Source organism: Juglans regia, chromosome 10 (genome assembly GCF_001411555.2).
Source record: "Juglans regia cultivar Chandler chromosome 10, Walnut 2.0, whole genome shotgun sequence".
Taxonomy (NCBI): domain Eukaryota; kingdom Viridiplantae; phylum Streptophyta; class Magnoliopsida; order Fagales; family Juglandaceae; genus Juglans; species Juglans regia.
This window is the reverse complement of record NC_049910.1, coordinates 12,952,715-12,967,534: the sequence shown is the minus strand read 5'-3', so window position 1 is coordinate 12,967,534 and position 14,820 is coordinate 12,952,715. Positions and strand designations below refer to the sequence as shown.

At 36.1% G+C, this 14,820-nt stretch overlaps 1 protein-coding gene across 1 annotated transcript; it reads right to left on the bottom strand.

Moving 5' to 3' along the window:
* Window positions 1-10,835: 10,835 nt before the first annotated feature.
* Window positions 10,836-14,561, bottom strand: LOC109011616 (septum-promoting GTP-binding protein 1-like). The gene is made up of 6 exons (XM_018992895.2): window positions 14,150-14,561; window positions 13,822-13,942; window positions 13,410-13,506; window positions 13,208-13,247; window positions 12,951-13,034; window positions 10,836-11,409 (listed from the first exon to the last, which is right to left on the bottom strand). The coding sequence occupies exons 1-6, from the start codon at window positions 14,477-14,479 to the stop codon at window positions 11,245-11,247; spliced, it is 837 nt and encodes a 278-aa protein (XP_018848440.1). The 5' UTR covers window positions 14,480-14,561; the 3' UTR covers window positions 10,836-11,244.
* Between the last annotated feature and the right edge of the window lie 259 nt (window positions 14,562-14,820).

Genomic DNA, 14,820 nt, shown 5'->3' with positions numbered 1-14,820 from the left:
TTGCTACTGAGGATCATAATTGGCCGAAGGAGCAGTGTTGTTATAAGCGGGTCTGGGTGGAGCTTGCGCTGGGTTTTGCTGTTGTGATTGGGTAGGAGGTTTTTGAGTGGGTTGGGGGATGGCCCCGGCCCCCTGGATGGCTTGCTGATTAGCCTTCTGTATAGAGCACTTTGTAATTATATTTATATAAGGAATGGAAAGTCTCTCTATATCACACACCCGTGAGATAGAACTTTGCAAAATTCTTTAGGAGTTGCTGCTATCAAGGTTATAAAACTTAGGTTTTACATCGTTCTCCTATCATAGGCCACCATGTAAGCATTCCACTAATTCTACATGAATCTCACACATCAAATTTGGCTGATTCGGCAGCCAAAGGCCACTGTGCACTCTTCTCTTTCTTTTTAAATTTATATTTCAAAACTTTGCCTACGTAATTGCAAATCAAGGCCCATAATGTATATAATACATTGGATCCTTCCAATCAGGGGTAGAGCCAACTAGATTTTATTATTTTGTAATGCTTTAATTTATAAGGTAGGTTGTATAAAATTATTTTCCCCTACTATTTTATGATTTTTGTCACATACACGAGCCTTATAGATCAGGGTTAATAGGGTTTGATTTCTGGTTTTCGCTCACGGTACTCCCATTGATTCATACATGTTGGATTTAATTTGAGTTGATTATAGGCCCAAAATCTCGAGTATAGGCTGCCAGCATAGAGAATCAATTGAATTAGAGAATCTGGAAAATCTTGTTTTAAGCCCATGAAACCATAAAAACAAAACAAAAGATGACAAAACAATGTACGTGCAAAGTAGAAAACATTGTCATCTCAGGTAAAGGCTTGAAGACAAAAACTGCCTACCATTATCTCTTTCAGCACAACAAGGGGCAAAAAAATGAGCGAGACGAGGCCGGTGCTGAAGAGAGAGAGCCCATGGGGTACGCCAGAGGGGGAGCACCGTCAATCAAAGGCCATCGATGCAATGACCATGCTGAGGATGTCATCCAAGTAATCATTTTTAGGAACTAAATCCTTTATTTGCTTTCCCTTTTGTCAATTTTTCAAGTATTTGTAACGCCTATCAAGTATTGGAAAAATGAAGTTACACCACTTCGAGGGAGTTCTCCTCCAAGACAAAAAACTTCAGGACTCGTGGGTCCATTACCCAAAATAATAGGCTGCACTAATAACTAAACAAATTAACAACAAAGCAATTAGACAAGGGACACCACTACTGACCCACGTAAATAGTACCTACGAACCCACGTAATTGACTAGGTAAACCACCATTTAACAAATTATTGGACTCCATATTTAACGGACCACCATGCCAATAGATACAACTCAGGCTGCACCCATCAGAGGCCCCACTACGATACCGAGGCCCACAGCCTCTAAAGCACTTAACATTCCCCTCCCCATCAGAAGACCTTGCCCTCAAGATCTGGGAAGTCTTTTTTTCAATTTCTTAAAACTCTGCCCACGTTGCCTCTTCGTGCTTTAATTCCTTCCATTTGACCAAAACTTAGTCACAACCCTGTTCTTCTTCTTCTTCTTCTTCATGCATCAGTTCAAAATTTCCTCTAGCTCTACTCGTATAAGTCCCTCCACATTAAACTCCAACAGACTCAACAACAAGTGGTTTCGGCTACCCAACTTTCTCTTCAGGCACGATACATTGAAAACGAGGTCGATAGCTAAGGTAGGTGGTAGCTCCAATCGGTATGCCATGGTGCCAATCTTTTCAATAACCTGGTGTGGCCCGTAAAACCTTGGGAAAAGCTTTAGATTCCGTCTTTGCACAATCGAATGTTGCTTGTAAGGCTGGAGCTTCAAGTACACTCAGTCCCCCACCTCAACTTTCCTCTCTGTTCTTTTTAGATTAGCAAATTTCTTCATCATTTATTGTGCAATTTGTAGGTTACTTTTCAAGATGCTAAGGACGTGATCCCGAGTCCTCAATTCATCGTCCACTTCTTATACCGAAGATGTACCAAAAGTATAAGGTAGTAATTTTGGGTGTGAATACCCATAAACAATTTCAAATGGTGTAAATTTGGTAGAGAAATGGATATTTGTGTTGTAGCACCACTCAGCCAAGGGTAACCACTTCATCCACTCCTTGGATCGATCTCCCACATAGCATTTTAGGTACTGTTTCATGCACTTATTTACAATCTCAATCTGCCCATCTGTTTGTGGGCGATAGGATGATCTAAGCTTAAGTTCAATCCCTTGTAGCTTGGAAAGCTCATTCCAAAAGTTGATTGTGAAGGTTGGGTCTCTGTCAGACACAATAGAGCTAAGCATGCCATGCAATTTGAAAATATTGGCTATAAAAATCTTAGTAGTCTTCACTACATTATAGGGATGAGTAATAGGAATAAAATGGGCATATTTAGAAAGTCTATCTACCCCACCATGATAATACTATAGCCATTTGAATTTGGTAATCCTTCAATAAAATTCATAGATATGTCAGTCCAAACTTGTTAGGATATTGGCAGGGGTTGAAAGAGGCCAACTAGATGTGGATGTATATTCTCTATCTTAGTCTTCTAACATGTATCACATTCCTTGATAAGTTTTTTAATACACCATTTCATCCCTTTCCAATAAAGTTATGATCGGGCTATGTGGAGAGTTTTATGTAACCCTGGGTGCCCTGCCAATAGACTACTGTCAACTAACTGCATTGTGTGGTCTTGCACTACTGAAGAAGCTCCAATGTATAGCCTTTTTTTGTAGAATAACAACCCCTTGTTTTTGCGATACTTTTGGGAATTCAATTCCCCTTTGTCATATGCCTTCATAAGTCTCTTAATTTTAGGATCAAACTCATAGCTTGCCTTGAGTGATTCCAACCAGCCGGTACTAGGTATCGAGATTGCCAACAATTTTGCCTGAGTTTCTTCTTCCCTCCTAAATAATGCATTAGCCACAACATTTTTCATGCCTTTCTTGTACTCCACCGAAAATTCATATCCCAATAGTTTAGTTAGCCACATTTGCTAGAATAGAGTTCCCACCTTTTGTTCAAGAAAGTACTTGAGGCTTTGGTGATCAGTCTGCACCTTGAAGGTCTGTCTCAACACATAAGGCCTCAATTTCTTGACTACTAAAACTAGTGCCATCAATTCATTTTCGTAAGTGAAGAGCTGGAGTGCCTTTCCCTGAATTGCCTAGCTCATGAATGTGATTAGCCTTCCATGTTGCATGAGTACAACCCCCACCCCATAGTAAAAGGTTTAGTAAAGTTAGGTAAAACCAATACAGGGGGTTAGGAACAACTTGCTTTAATTTTTGGAAGGCTTCTTTAGTTATTTCTGTCCAGGAAAATGAACTTTTCTTGAGTAAGGCAGTCAATGAGGCTACTATCATACCATAGTCTTTAATAAGTTTTTTGTAATATCTTGTTAAACCTAGGAACCCTCTTAATGATTTAATATTCTTGGGGAATGTCAAACTCAACATAGACTCAATGTTTTTAGAATCAGCTCTAACTCCTTCCTTAGAAATCAGTGGCCAAGGTCTCTATTCCAGAGCATCCAAAGCTGCATTTTGATTTTTGTGCAAAGAGTTGCTGCTATTGTAGAATTTGCAAGACAATTATGACATGTTGAATGTGTTCATCAAGGTTTTTACTATAGATAAGGATGTCATCGAAGAAAATTAGGATAAACTTCCTTAAATATTGCTTGAAGATGCCGTTTATCAGACTTTGGAAGGTATAGGGTGCATTGGTGAGTCCAAAGGGCATCATCAAGAATTCATAGTGACTCTCGGATGTCCTAAAGGCTGTTTTTTGAATATCTTGAGGATTAACCCTAATTTGATGATATCCTGACCTTAGGTCTAGTTTGCTAAAAATGGTTGCTCCATGAAGTTCATCTACCATAGGACTGAGAAATTTAACCTTAATGGTCTCTTTGTTCAAGGTTTGGTAGTCCACACATAATCTCCAACTTTCGTCTTGTTTTCTAACCAAAAGAACGGGTGAGGAAAATGGGCTTTGGCTAGATCTTATAATTCCTGAAGATAACATGTCTTGAACTAGTTTTTCTATTTCATTTTTTTGGAAATATGGGTACCTATCAAGCATACTGGTTAGGTATCTGACAGTAGGTTAATGTGGTGATCTTGAGCTCTTAGGGAAGGTAAGTCTTTTGGTTCCTCAAAGATTTCTTTACAATCATCCACTAGGCTCTGTAGGTTGGGCTCAAGTTCTCCCCTTCTATCAATGATTGCTCGAGGGTGTCATTCCGAATGGTTCCTTACCTGGAATCCCATCAACAGTTTGGAGAAATTCCAAAGAATAGGTCCCAATGTACTAAGCCATTGGATCCCTAAGACTACATCACAACCCCCCAGAGTTAAAATGTAAAAATCTGTAGTAAATTAATTACCATGCATGTGTAATTCCACCATTTCACATCTGCCTTGGCTAGAAGTGTGTCACCATTCGCCACCTTCACTGCTAACCCTTGGTAGGTTCCGTTCGTAATCTGGTTCTTTTAGTAATTGATGGATCCAGGAAGTTATGAGTACTTCCTGTATTAATCAAAATCACCACTCTGCATCCCTGTATTTTTCCCATAAGTCTCATATTTGTTGGATTAAGGGAACCCACTAGTGCATGTATGGATATCCTTGGTTCAACTTTTGCGATTTCAGATTTTGCTGCAGCCTTACTTCCTTCACCTTTTTCCACCCTGGTTTTCTTTCCACGCCTTACATTCTCATCATCGCTAGAATCATCACATTCTATAATGAATAATCTAGCTACCTTGCATTTGTGTCCTGGTCTCCACTTTTCATCACAATTATAGCATAGGCCTTTATCCCTTCATTCCTTCATCTGCACAAGTGTTAGTCTTTGTACAGGAATATTGTCTCTGTTTCTTGGGTTGGTAAACTGATTGGGAGTCGCGTTAGGCCTGGTCCCAATCTGGTAGATCTCCTAAAGGCAACAACATTCTCTTCTTGCATTTTAACTATACCGAAAGTAGCTATGAGAGTTTGGGGATTAAGCATCCTTACCATGAACTGTATGTCCTCTCTCAAACCTGTTAAGAAACAGCTAAGCTTATATGGCTCAAGAAGGCCCCTTAACTAACTTGATAAGATTTAAAATTGAGTTTTAGGCTTCAACTGTAGTGGTCTGCCTAAGCTTCATCACGGCTTCCATAGGGTCATCATAGGTTGTTGAGCCGAACCTACTGTATAATGACATCACAAGGCCTTACTAGCTAGATATCCCTCTATATCTTGAAACCAATTAAGTGTCTTTCTTTCCACATGGAAGGAAGCCAGTAAGACCCTATGCTAGCCTAGTAGACCCACCACCCTTGGCCTGGTAGACCCACCTTGGTGGATCCTCACCATCAAACCTAGGGAAATCCAAACGGATAGCAGGAGTTTGGATACCCCATGATCATCATAAAAGGGGTTGGCCACTTGTGATCCCAAATAATTCCCTACATCTTCACCTTTTTTGCCTTGGCTTTTAACAAGTGCATCCACACTCATCACCATTGTCTGCAGTTGTTGAGCAAAGCCATCCACTGCTCACTGCAATGACTCCTGATTCTACCGGTAAACCTCTCGTGCTTGTTTAACCGTAGCTACGGCATCAACTAATTATGAGTAATGAGTTCCAGTACCTTTTGTCATGTGCCCAACCTAGCTCGTATACCATTGTAACGTCTCTCAAGTACTGGAAATATGAAGTTAACCACTTCAAGGAAGTTCTAGTCCAAGACAAAAAGTGGCAAGAAATTTCACTGCCTTTTTTCTCATTAATCAAAAGATAATTAAATAAATAAAAAGGTAACAAACTTCAAGACTCGTGGGTCCCTTACCCAAAATAATAGGTTGCACTAATAACTAAAAAAATTAACAACAAACCCATAACTGCAACTACACAAGAGACACCACCACTGTCCCACTAAATTAAAGGCGTTGTGTGAGATGAACAAAAGTGAAGCTATAACAAATAATGTATGATAAAGAAGTCAAGAACTAAACTTGGAGATTGATGGAAAAAAACCAAAATGAAGATCATCTCTATCCCCTATTTTCATGAACTAAAAGTATGGTTTCCACTGTATAACTTGCTTGCAAACTAGGAAAGTGGGTGCTAATATTCAAGGGCTGCACCTAGTAACTTTTCAACACCCAGGCCTAGCACCAAACCAGGTCATGTCATGTTCTATAAATTTTTTTAAGGTTAATATGTGTGGGAAGCTCACTTGATTTTTTACAAGAATTTTTTAAATAGGCTACTGATCCAAAATTTCTTTTGGCGGAATATGATTTTTCATTGGGCTTGATAATTATATTAAAATCATTTAATGGACCAAGTGAAATCTATTTATTTGGAAATTAACCCATATTTATTTATTAAATGCACAATCCATAAAAATACGGACAAACTAATGAGATTATTTTGAATTTCTCTAACCGCCCAACCCATTTGTTAGATTCATACGCTACCCAAGACTTGGGCCCAAATATTTGAAATGAAACCTACCTGATCACCCCAAGACCCACACCCATTTGCTCTAAATCGGGAGACCCAACCTGCTGTTTTTTTTATAAACTCCTCACCATGCACGTCTCCTTCCGCTAGGGTTCATAGTAGCACTACATACACACACACACATACATTCATGCACACTTTTCCTTCCTCTCAAACACAAGATCACACAACAAATTTCTTTCTCTGCCCTAGAGTACCACATATATATTTATGGCATATATGTGTAGTTGCACAAGGAGTTCCTCCATTAAACCCCTAAACTAACACTGCAATTGCCCATTCTTTTTCCTCAACCCCACGTTCACCACCCCAGTCGTGCCCAACCACCCTCACCCAACACCAAATGGAAGCTACCGTACACGGCCCCAACCGATGCACGAAAGCCCTGTTTCCCCTTACCAAAAATAGAACACCCAATGCACTAAGCACCACTGCCGGCTTCAGCCACCATGCTGCATCCTTCACCCATTGCACAACAGTGCAACGAGAAGGCTGAGAGCCATACTGCCATAGGAACCGCTCTAAGCCACCCTAGATTCTCCACTTCTCAACCACCAAGGTTGCACCGCACGACAACCCTTGTCGTGAGACACTGCCAAGTCAATCGCAATTACACCGCTATAAGCCCTTATGTCTTCTTCCGTATTCTCACTCTTTGTCTCTCTTTCTCTCTCAACTTTCTCTCTCCCACTCAGAACTGCACCGTCACCCATGAGGGAAGTTGTCATGGACTTAACTTCTGTCTGGCCAATAGGTCTCTTATTGCACAGTTCTCCCTTTTTCTCTCGGTCAGTTACCGCACGGTCCCTCCTCCCTCACCATATGTAGTTTCTCTGGAATTTGTGTCTTTTCTAACTTTTGAAATATTTGATTCATAACCACTAATTATTTATCTTTACAGTAATACCCTTAAGATCACGTGCAGCTTTCAATTAGAGGTGGTAATATGTGACACGACCCGTTAACTCAATACGAACACGACACGATAAAAGAGAGTTAAGGTTTAGCCTTAACGGGTTCGGGTCAAAACGAGTTGACCCGTTAAGACACAATTGCTTAACGGGTCAACCCGTTATAACCCGTTAAGAAAATTAAATTTACTTTTATACTCTTAGACCTAAAGGGCAAGGAGGCTCTACTTCCTTCTTCAAGTTCTAAATTTGTTTAGATCTGTGTTTTTAATTTTTTATTATATTTGGAATTGTAACATTAATATATTTATATTCTATGTTTTGTTTATTATATTTAGGTCATAATTTTAATAATGAATATTATTACAAATTGTGTGGATCATATTTGTTTGGATTGTAATTTTAAACTTGTAGTTAGTTTTTTACTTTTTATAGATATTATTTATATTTAAATATTTATATAAAATTAATTAAGTCAAACGGGTCGTGTCGTGTCGTGTCTGTTCAACCCATTAACGTAAACGGGTTAAAACGGAACAGGTCGTGTAGTGTCGCGTCGTGTCAATTTATTTCTTATTCATTAACGAGTCGTGTCGTGTCAACCTGTTATCTTACCGTGTTGTGTTCGGATTTAGAATTTTGATACGAAATCCTTAATGGGTCGTGTTCGTGTTGACCTATTAAGTGTAATGTACATATCTTGACACGACACGAACACTACCCGTTAACACAATTTGACACCCCTACTTTCAATGAAAGATTCTAAGGGTTTTTTTTTTCTTTTTTTCCTTTTTTTTAATATGTATGAATTGTTTTATTTTATCTCTAATGGGTTTTGGCTCAGTGGCTGGATGGTGAGTCCAATTACATTTGTTACAAAACACCTATAATATATGGTGTTGGTTTGGGCCTATTTCTTTTCAATAGACTTGTCATGAGTTGGAAATATTGTTTGTTAAGTGAATAATTAGGAGAGATCTATTTTTCATGGACTTAAGTTTAATTGAGTAAATATGTTAGCCGTATACTTTATTTTACTGAAATAATCTGGAGTTTAATAGTTGAAGAATTAAGTGGATATTGATGAATTTAGGAAGTGGAGATATTTTAAGGTTACGAGAATTTTAGAATTTTAGGAAAATAGGTTACTTTAGTATTTCAGGTTTAAGTATCGAAATACGTGTTCAATTGAAAACTTACGGAAGTTACGTGATTATTTTATAGGTGAAGATTAATAATCGTTTGATATTGTTGTGAAAAAATTTTGAAAAATTAAAAAGTTCAGGTAAGTGGAATTTCTATACTAGACTTTGTCTAAAATGACTGAACCAAGTTTGATTTTATGAGAGATGTGCATGTTTTGTTATGAAAAGAAAAACTTGAAAACGACCTCAATCATTTTATCTGTATTCGCATGAAATCTCAATTTAGAAGAGAAAGTATTTTCTGTCATGATTGGTATAGATATGAGTTATTTTTTACATTCTGTTTCTGAACTGTGCAAAAATGAGCAAATATAAAAATTTTTGCATAATTATATGACTATGATCTGATTATGTTGTGTTCTAAATATGTTTTGTATTCTGATATGATATGATATGACCTTTGAAAGCCTCTGACATGACATTCTATTTCTGTTTCGTTCTGACCTTATCACGAGTGTAAAAATGTCGCCTCTATTCGGGTTGGTACCAAATTTTTCTATTTCTAATACATCCAATTCAGAAGTAAAGTAATTTTCTACATGATCTTTCTGATGTACACACACGAATAAAAAAATCCTTAAATGCTAGGCTTAGCGAATTTTTTTTCTCCTCTATGACCTCTCGAAGTTGAGAACTTTTTTTTTCTTTCCAGATTTTGACGAAAGCACGAGGCCCTTCTTTGTAAAAATCCGTCGATGTTAGGCTTAGCTAACTTTTTTTTTTTCTCTGCTATGACCTCCTAAAGTCGAGAACTTTTTTTCTTTCTTTCTAGATTTTGACTATGTTCTTAAATTCCCAAAAGAAAGACGATGATGAAGAGAGAAGATAAGAGGAGACGAGAGAATGTGGCCATGAATTTCCCACTTTGCAAAAAAAGCTAGTCTCCCTTCAAAGTCTGTCATATACTTTTTCCGGTTTCTTAAACCCAACTAATTGGGGTCTCTTTCCCACCCCACTGTAAAATTCAGAAGAACGAGTGGTTTGTGGACCAGAAGCAGGACTAGACAGTAAAACGCACCGTTGTCTTGTAGAACGCGAGAGAAAGAGGGAGGAAACAGAGGACTAGGAGTTAGTTGTGTGTGGACTGTAGAGTGAAGGAAGGGGGGCTGGCTCCATATTTAACGACCGCAGGCACCTCTACTTTTTTGCTAAATGGTGAAGGGGAGGAAGATCATAAATGGTGAAAATGGGCAGCAAAGGGGAGACGAAGAACGATACAGTCAATCTCTTCTTCTTTCATTTTCACCTTCTGCTTTTTCTCTTTCTTTTTTATCTTTTTAATAAAAAAAACTAAACATTTCCACATCATGTTCGATGCGCGTTTGGTATACTAAAATGCTTGTATCTAGCAGAATCGAGTAAATATAGTTGAGGCTATTAGTTTTGTGTATTTTCCTTTAATAAGTAAGAAGTCTTCATTATGCATTTTTTTTTTTTACTTTTTTATGATCTTACGTACGTAATTAATTCTTCATGGTTGGCTATTCTGTATTAGAAAATGAAGATCCTGTTACAGAAGCGTATGCTATATGCATTTTGAAACTATCTCGGCTGATGGTAAGTGACTTAATTGCTAATTCCGGTTCCTCAAAGAGTCTTGGTATAACTGTAGCGCCCAAAGACTCGTCCATATATGTTTAATCGTTATCCCTTGACAAAAGATTAATGGTTTTCCATTTATTTCGGAATTCTTGCAACTTCAAACATGGGACTTTTCACGCTTTTCAAGTGACGGGGCCAATCATTTAATAAAAGTGCATGATTGAATGTATTTCTTTCTTTTCCTTAGAAAAAAGGTGTATGCATGATTGTAGGAATGATGTGATATGTCTTGATTGGAATCCTTTCTCCTTGAGTATTGTGAGTTAATTGATGGAGAATATCAGTATAGTTACTTGAATTCATGTATTTAAAAGTTCTGTTAATTACAAGTCGGTGTTGGTGTGTAAATATGACACTTTTGTGAGATTCATTTCATATATATATATTATTTTTTGTACCATTTGATGTGGCGGGCTTTCACATTAGAGGTTAGCAGTGTGTTTAGTGCTTTAAGAAATATTTTAGTCACAAAAAATTATACAAAAATAAACCTACAAACTGACATGATTTGATATGATGCATCAGAGTGTAAAACTATTTTTATTATAAAATAAATCTAACAGATATCATAAAATTTAATCAATTTATACGTTTACTTTTATATAATATATCTGTTTATGTCTGTAATAGTACTCTAAATCCTAAATAACCTGATGAGTGCGCATGAAAGGTTGCAGGTCAAGGAAAAGCCTCGTTGTTAGAAAATAATCTATCTTCGGAAAGAAAAAAGCTAGAAAAAAGGAAAAAGCTTTATCTTTATACAATTGCTGACTTGAACTAAACATATTATTTATGGTTAGAGATGAAGGCTGATCTATTCGATCCCCCCGCCGCAGCCTCTCTCCATGGCATATATGCAAGCAAAGCAACAGGCCAGACTAGATTTAGTACTGATGGCAACTCCGGCAATTTTCCGACTTTGGTCACTCTCTTTCTTTTGTATTTGGAAGATTTTGCTATGTACAGATTAATCCTCTAAAAATCAATCAGGGGCTCTCCCATAGTTAGATTACGCTCCACTGTCCATGGAAGGTCAAAGAGCTTTGCAGTGATGAATTTGAAGACCTTATTGACATTGATGTTGTAGGTTGCACTTGAAAAGAAGAGGGTCGCATTTAGGGCCTTTGCTATTGCTCTTGCCTGTCACAAATCATCAACCAAGTTACAATTTTGAGATCATTATATATATGGTAGGTTTTACCAATTGCCTGACCAAATTAGGTGGCTTTACTGTATTTAATGACGTTAGTATAAGATTTTAGAATAATAAAATCTCCCATGTGTATTAAATGTCATACACATATATATATAGTGAGTAATGTTATATATAATCGTAGAGTATACAAGTATCGTGCAATTACTTTAAAAAAGAGTGTGATCTATTATTAAAAAAATAATTTTTTTCATATAGATCTCATATTTATTCACTTTTTTTCAGAGTGATTAATTGACGTTTGTACACTCACGATTGTAACTATCATTATTCATATATAGTAATGTTATACACTGCATTCTCATCTTACTTTCATTCGACTATTTAAGATGTGACATATTTATTACTATTAGATAATAAAAAATAATCTAATAAAAAATTATTTAATAGTAATAAATATACATATTTTATATAGTGAGATAGCAATGTGATGTAAAAAAAAAATTTCAGATATATATATATATATATATTTATATATGAAATTGAGTAATTAAATCCAAACAAGGAATTAAAAAGAACTTGAATGAACTTTTAAATAAAATTGGATAAGTTGGTTACTTTGTGAGTGCCCATGAATGATCCTTTAAAAGAGGTAGTTGGAGATGCTATGCAATCACTGAAAATTATGGAGTGGTTGGGCTCTATAAGGTGACTTCTTCAAATGGGTTATTAATTAAATGGTTAGATGGTAGAGGAGAATCCTTGGAGTGAGTTGTTGGTTTGGTTGGTTAATACTTAAAACATGGATGGAGCCCAAAAGTATCCTTAAAACATGGGTGGTTGGTTACTGTTCAATTATTGTCTCTTTTCTTTAAAAATAGGGTTTCAAGCAGAAAGATGCAACATCATTCTTATCCCTTTCTTGACCCCTCAGTAATGCACACAGTCTTCTCCATCCTTATCCATTTCTGACTGGTCTGTCCTTTTTCTAGCTCTTTATTTATCTTCATCTTCCCTGCCCTCTCGCAATCAAGACCATTCAAATCCCACAAAACTACGTACTAGAGAATATTTTTGGTAAAACAAACCGGTTTTAATTGTTTACGATGGATGATGATTCACGTATCATGAACTTTTATAGACTTCGTTTGGATTAAAAAGTATTTTATTATTATAATTTTTTTAAATTTTTATATAAAATATAATAAATAATTTAATTTTTTAAAATTTTAAAATTTTAAAATAATAATAATATAAAAAATAATATTTTTTTTAACTTTTATCTTTTATCTAAAATCATCTCATTCTATTACAATTATTAAATGAGAAGAGATGATTTTATATTAGTTAAATAAGATATTATTAGAATATTATTTTTTAATATTATTATTGTTTTGAAATTTAAAAATTTTAAATTTTTATTATATTTTATATAAAAATTTAAAAAAATTATAATTATGAGATAAAATAGATGAAAAATATTTTTGTATCCGAACAATCCTAACTTATACTTGAAAGTTATATTTACCTCACTTGAGATCGTCCATTGCAAATCTATGGGAAGCTGGATAAAGTCATCGAACTTTGTTCCAATCAAAACAGGAATTGCCGTCTGCAAAAGAATCAAACAAATTAAGAAGAAATAACACATGATTATCTGAGAACAAGCGAAACATGGCCAGATAGGTTTGTGTATAACCCTATTGTGGATCCAAAATACTAATAAAGAAATTGTGATATTTTGTTTTTCTTTAAAAAAATTGTAGGAGCTAGTCATACACATACTTGATTCCATTTTATTGCTTCTTGATGCCACCTTAGGACTCTGCGCGCAGTCACAGAAAACCCCCACGTTTCAGAAAGGATCATTAATTTTTTAATTTTCTCCATTTTTCAGTAAATTCAAAAGCTTAAGAAACTCTACCCATCAACACAAATTTTCTTTTAATTACATGATTTCATAAATGCAAAAAGATTAAAAGCTCACCCATTTAGCGTACATCGACTTGTCAGATCAAACATGAACAAAATTGCAACAGAGTCCTTGCAAGCAGCAGGAATGTGATCCCAAGATTTGTTACCACCTGCGACCAATTTAATGATTTTCCTTTTAAATTAATTAATTAATGGGTCTGATCCTCATTTGTTTTACAATCATTATCATGTTATATTATCTTATTTAATCATTAAATATTTTTAATTCAAATTTTGAGCGATGAACATCACAGGAAAGTTTTAAATTCTTTATAATTTCCTAAAAAAACAAAGGGCAGTTTGGATTCTATTTTCTCTGGGCAGCCAAATGCAGCCCAAGGAAACGAAACATATATAAGAACACAGGTCATTGACGTCAAGGAAATTAAAAGAGAGAAAAAATATATAAGAAAAAAGTAGAATACCTCCAACTTCCCAAATAGAATAGGAAATACGTGCACCTCCAACCAATAATGTTTTATACATCAAATTTAATTCTTTCTTCTGCAAAGCTTCCTGTTCTTTCTCATTCCCTACATACTTCACCTTCAAACCAAGAAAATCGAAAGAAACGAAATTTCAGATGTACAGAGAGATGAAGAATCAATGGATCAAAAAACAAAGATCAGAACCACATTATATATATTATATATATATATATACAGAAACCCAAAAGAATGCATACAGATATACATATATACGTCCGTACGTACGTGCATGTTGTAATTATGATGAAAAGGGTAATATACAAACCAGAAAACTAGTCTTTCCAATTTGGCTATCACCCAAGAGACTGATCTTCAAGGAAACTAAATCCGAAGAACTTTCCACGTCGCGGTTATGGCACACCGGCGGCGCCGGCGTCACTTGCTGCTCCGGCGTAAAATTCCCCACCGGGGTGCCGCCCAGCGACGGAGACGTCATGGTGGCATGTGGTAACATGCGGTACCGGATTGGTTTCCCCAGGGAGCAGATGAGAAGACGGTCCAAAACTCGCTGGAACCATCGCCGGAGGATCAACATGCGACATTGAATTCTCTTCCTGAGGCTGAGCTTGACAACTTTAGAACAAGGCTGAGACATGTTTCAATTTATGCGGGGGGGGGTGGGGTGAGCCTCTCTTATTCCACTATTTTGACCATGAGAAACAGTTGAAACTAAAGCTAATTTTGCTTCTAAATGCCTCTCACGGGCGCACATACGAGAGAGAGATCTCAAAGCCTGCCGCTGCGGGTATTTTTAGTATTTGCTTTTATTGGTTTTTTTTTAATTTTAATAATAATATATATTTATATTTTATATTTATCATAAAAAAATTCTTCATAAATCTCACAAAAATAAACTCATAAATTGATATGATTTAATACAATATATCAGATTGTAAAACAAAGTTTGACATGGTATATTTCATATTGTAAACTTTA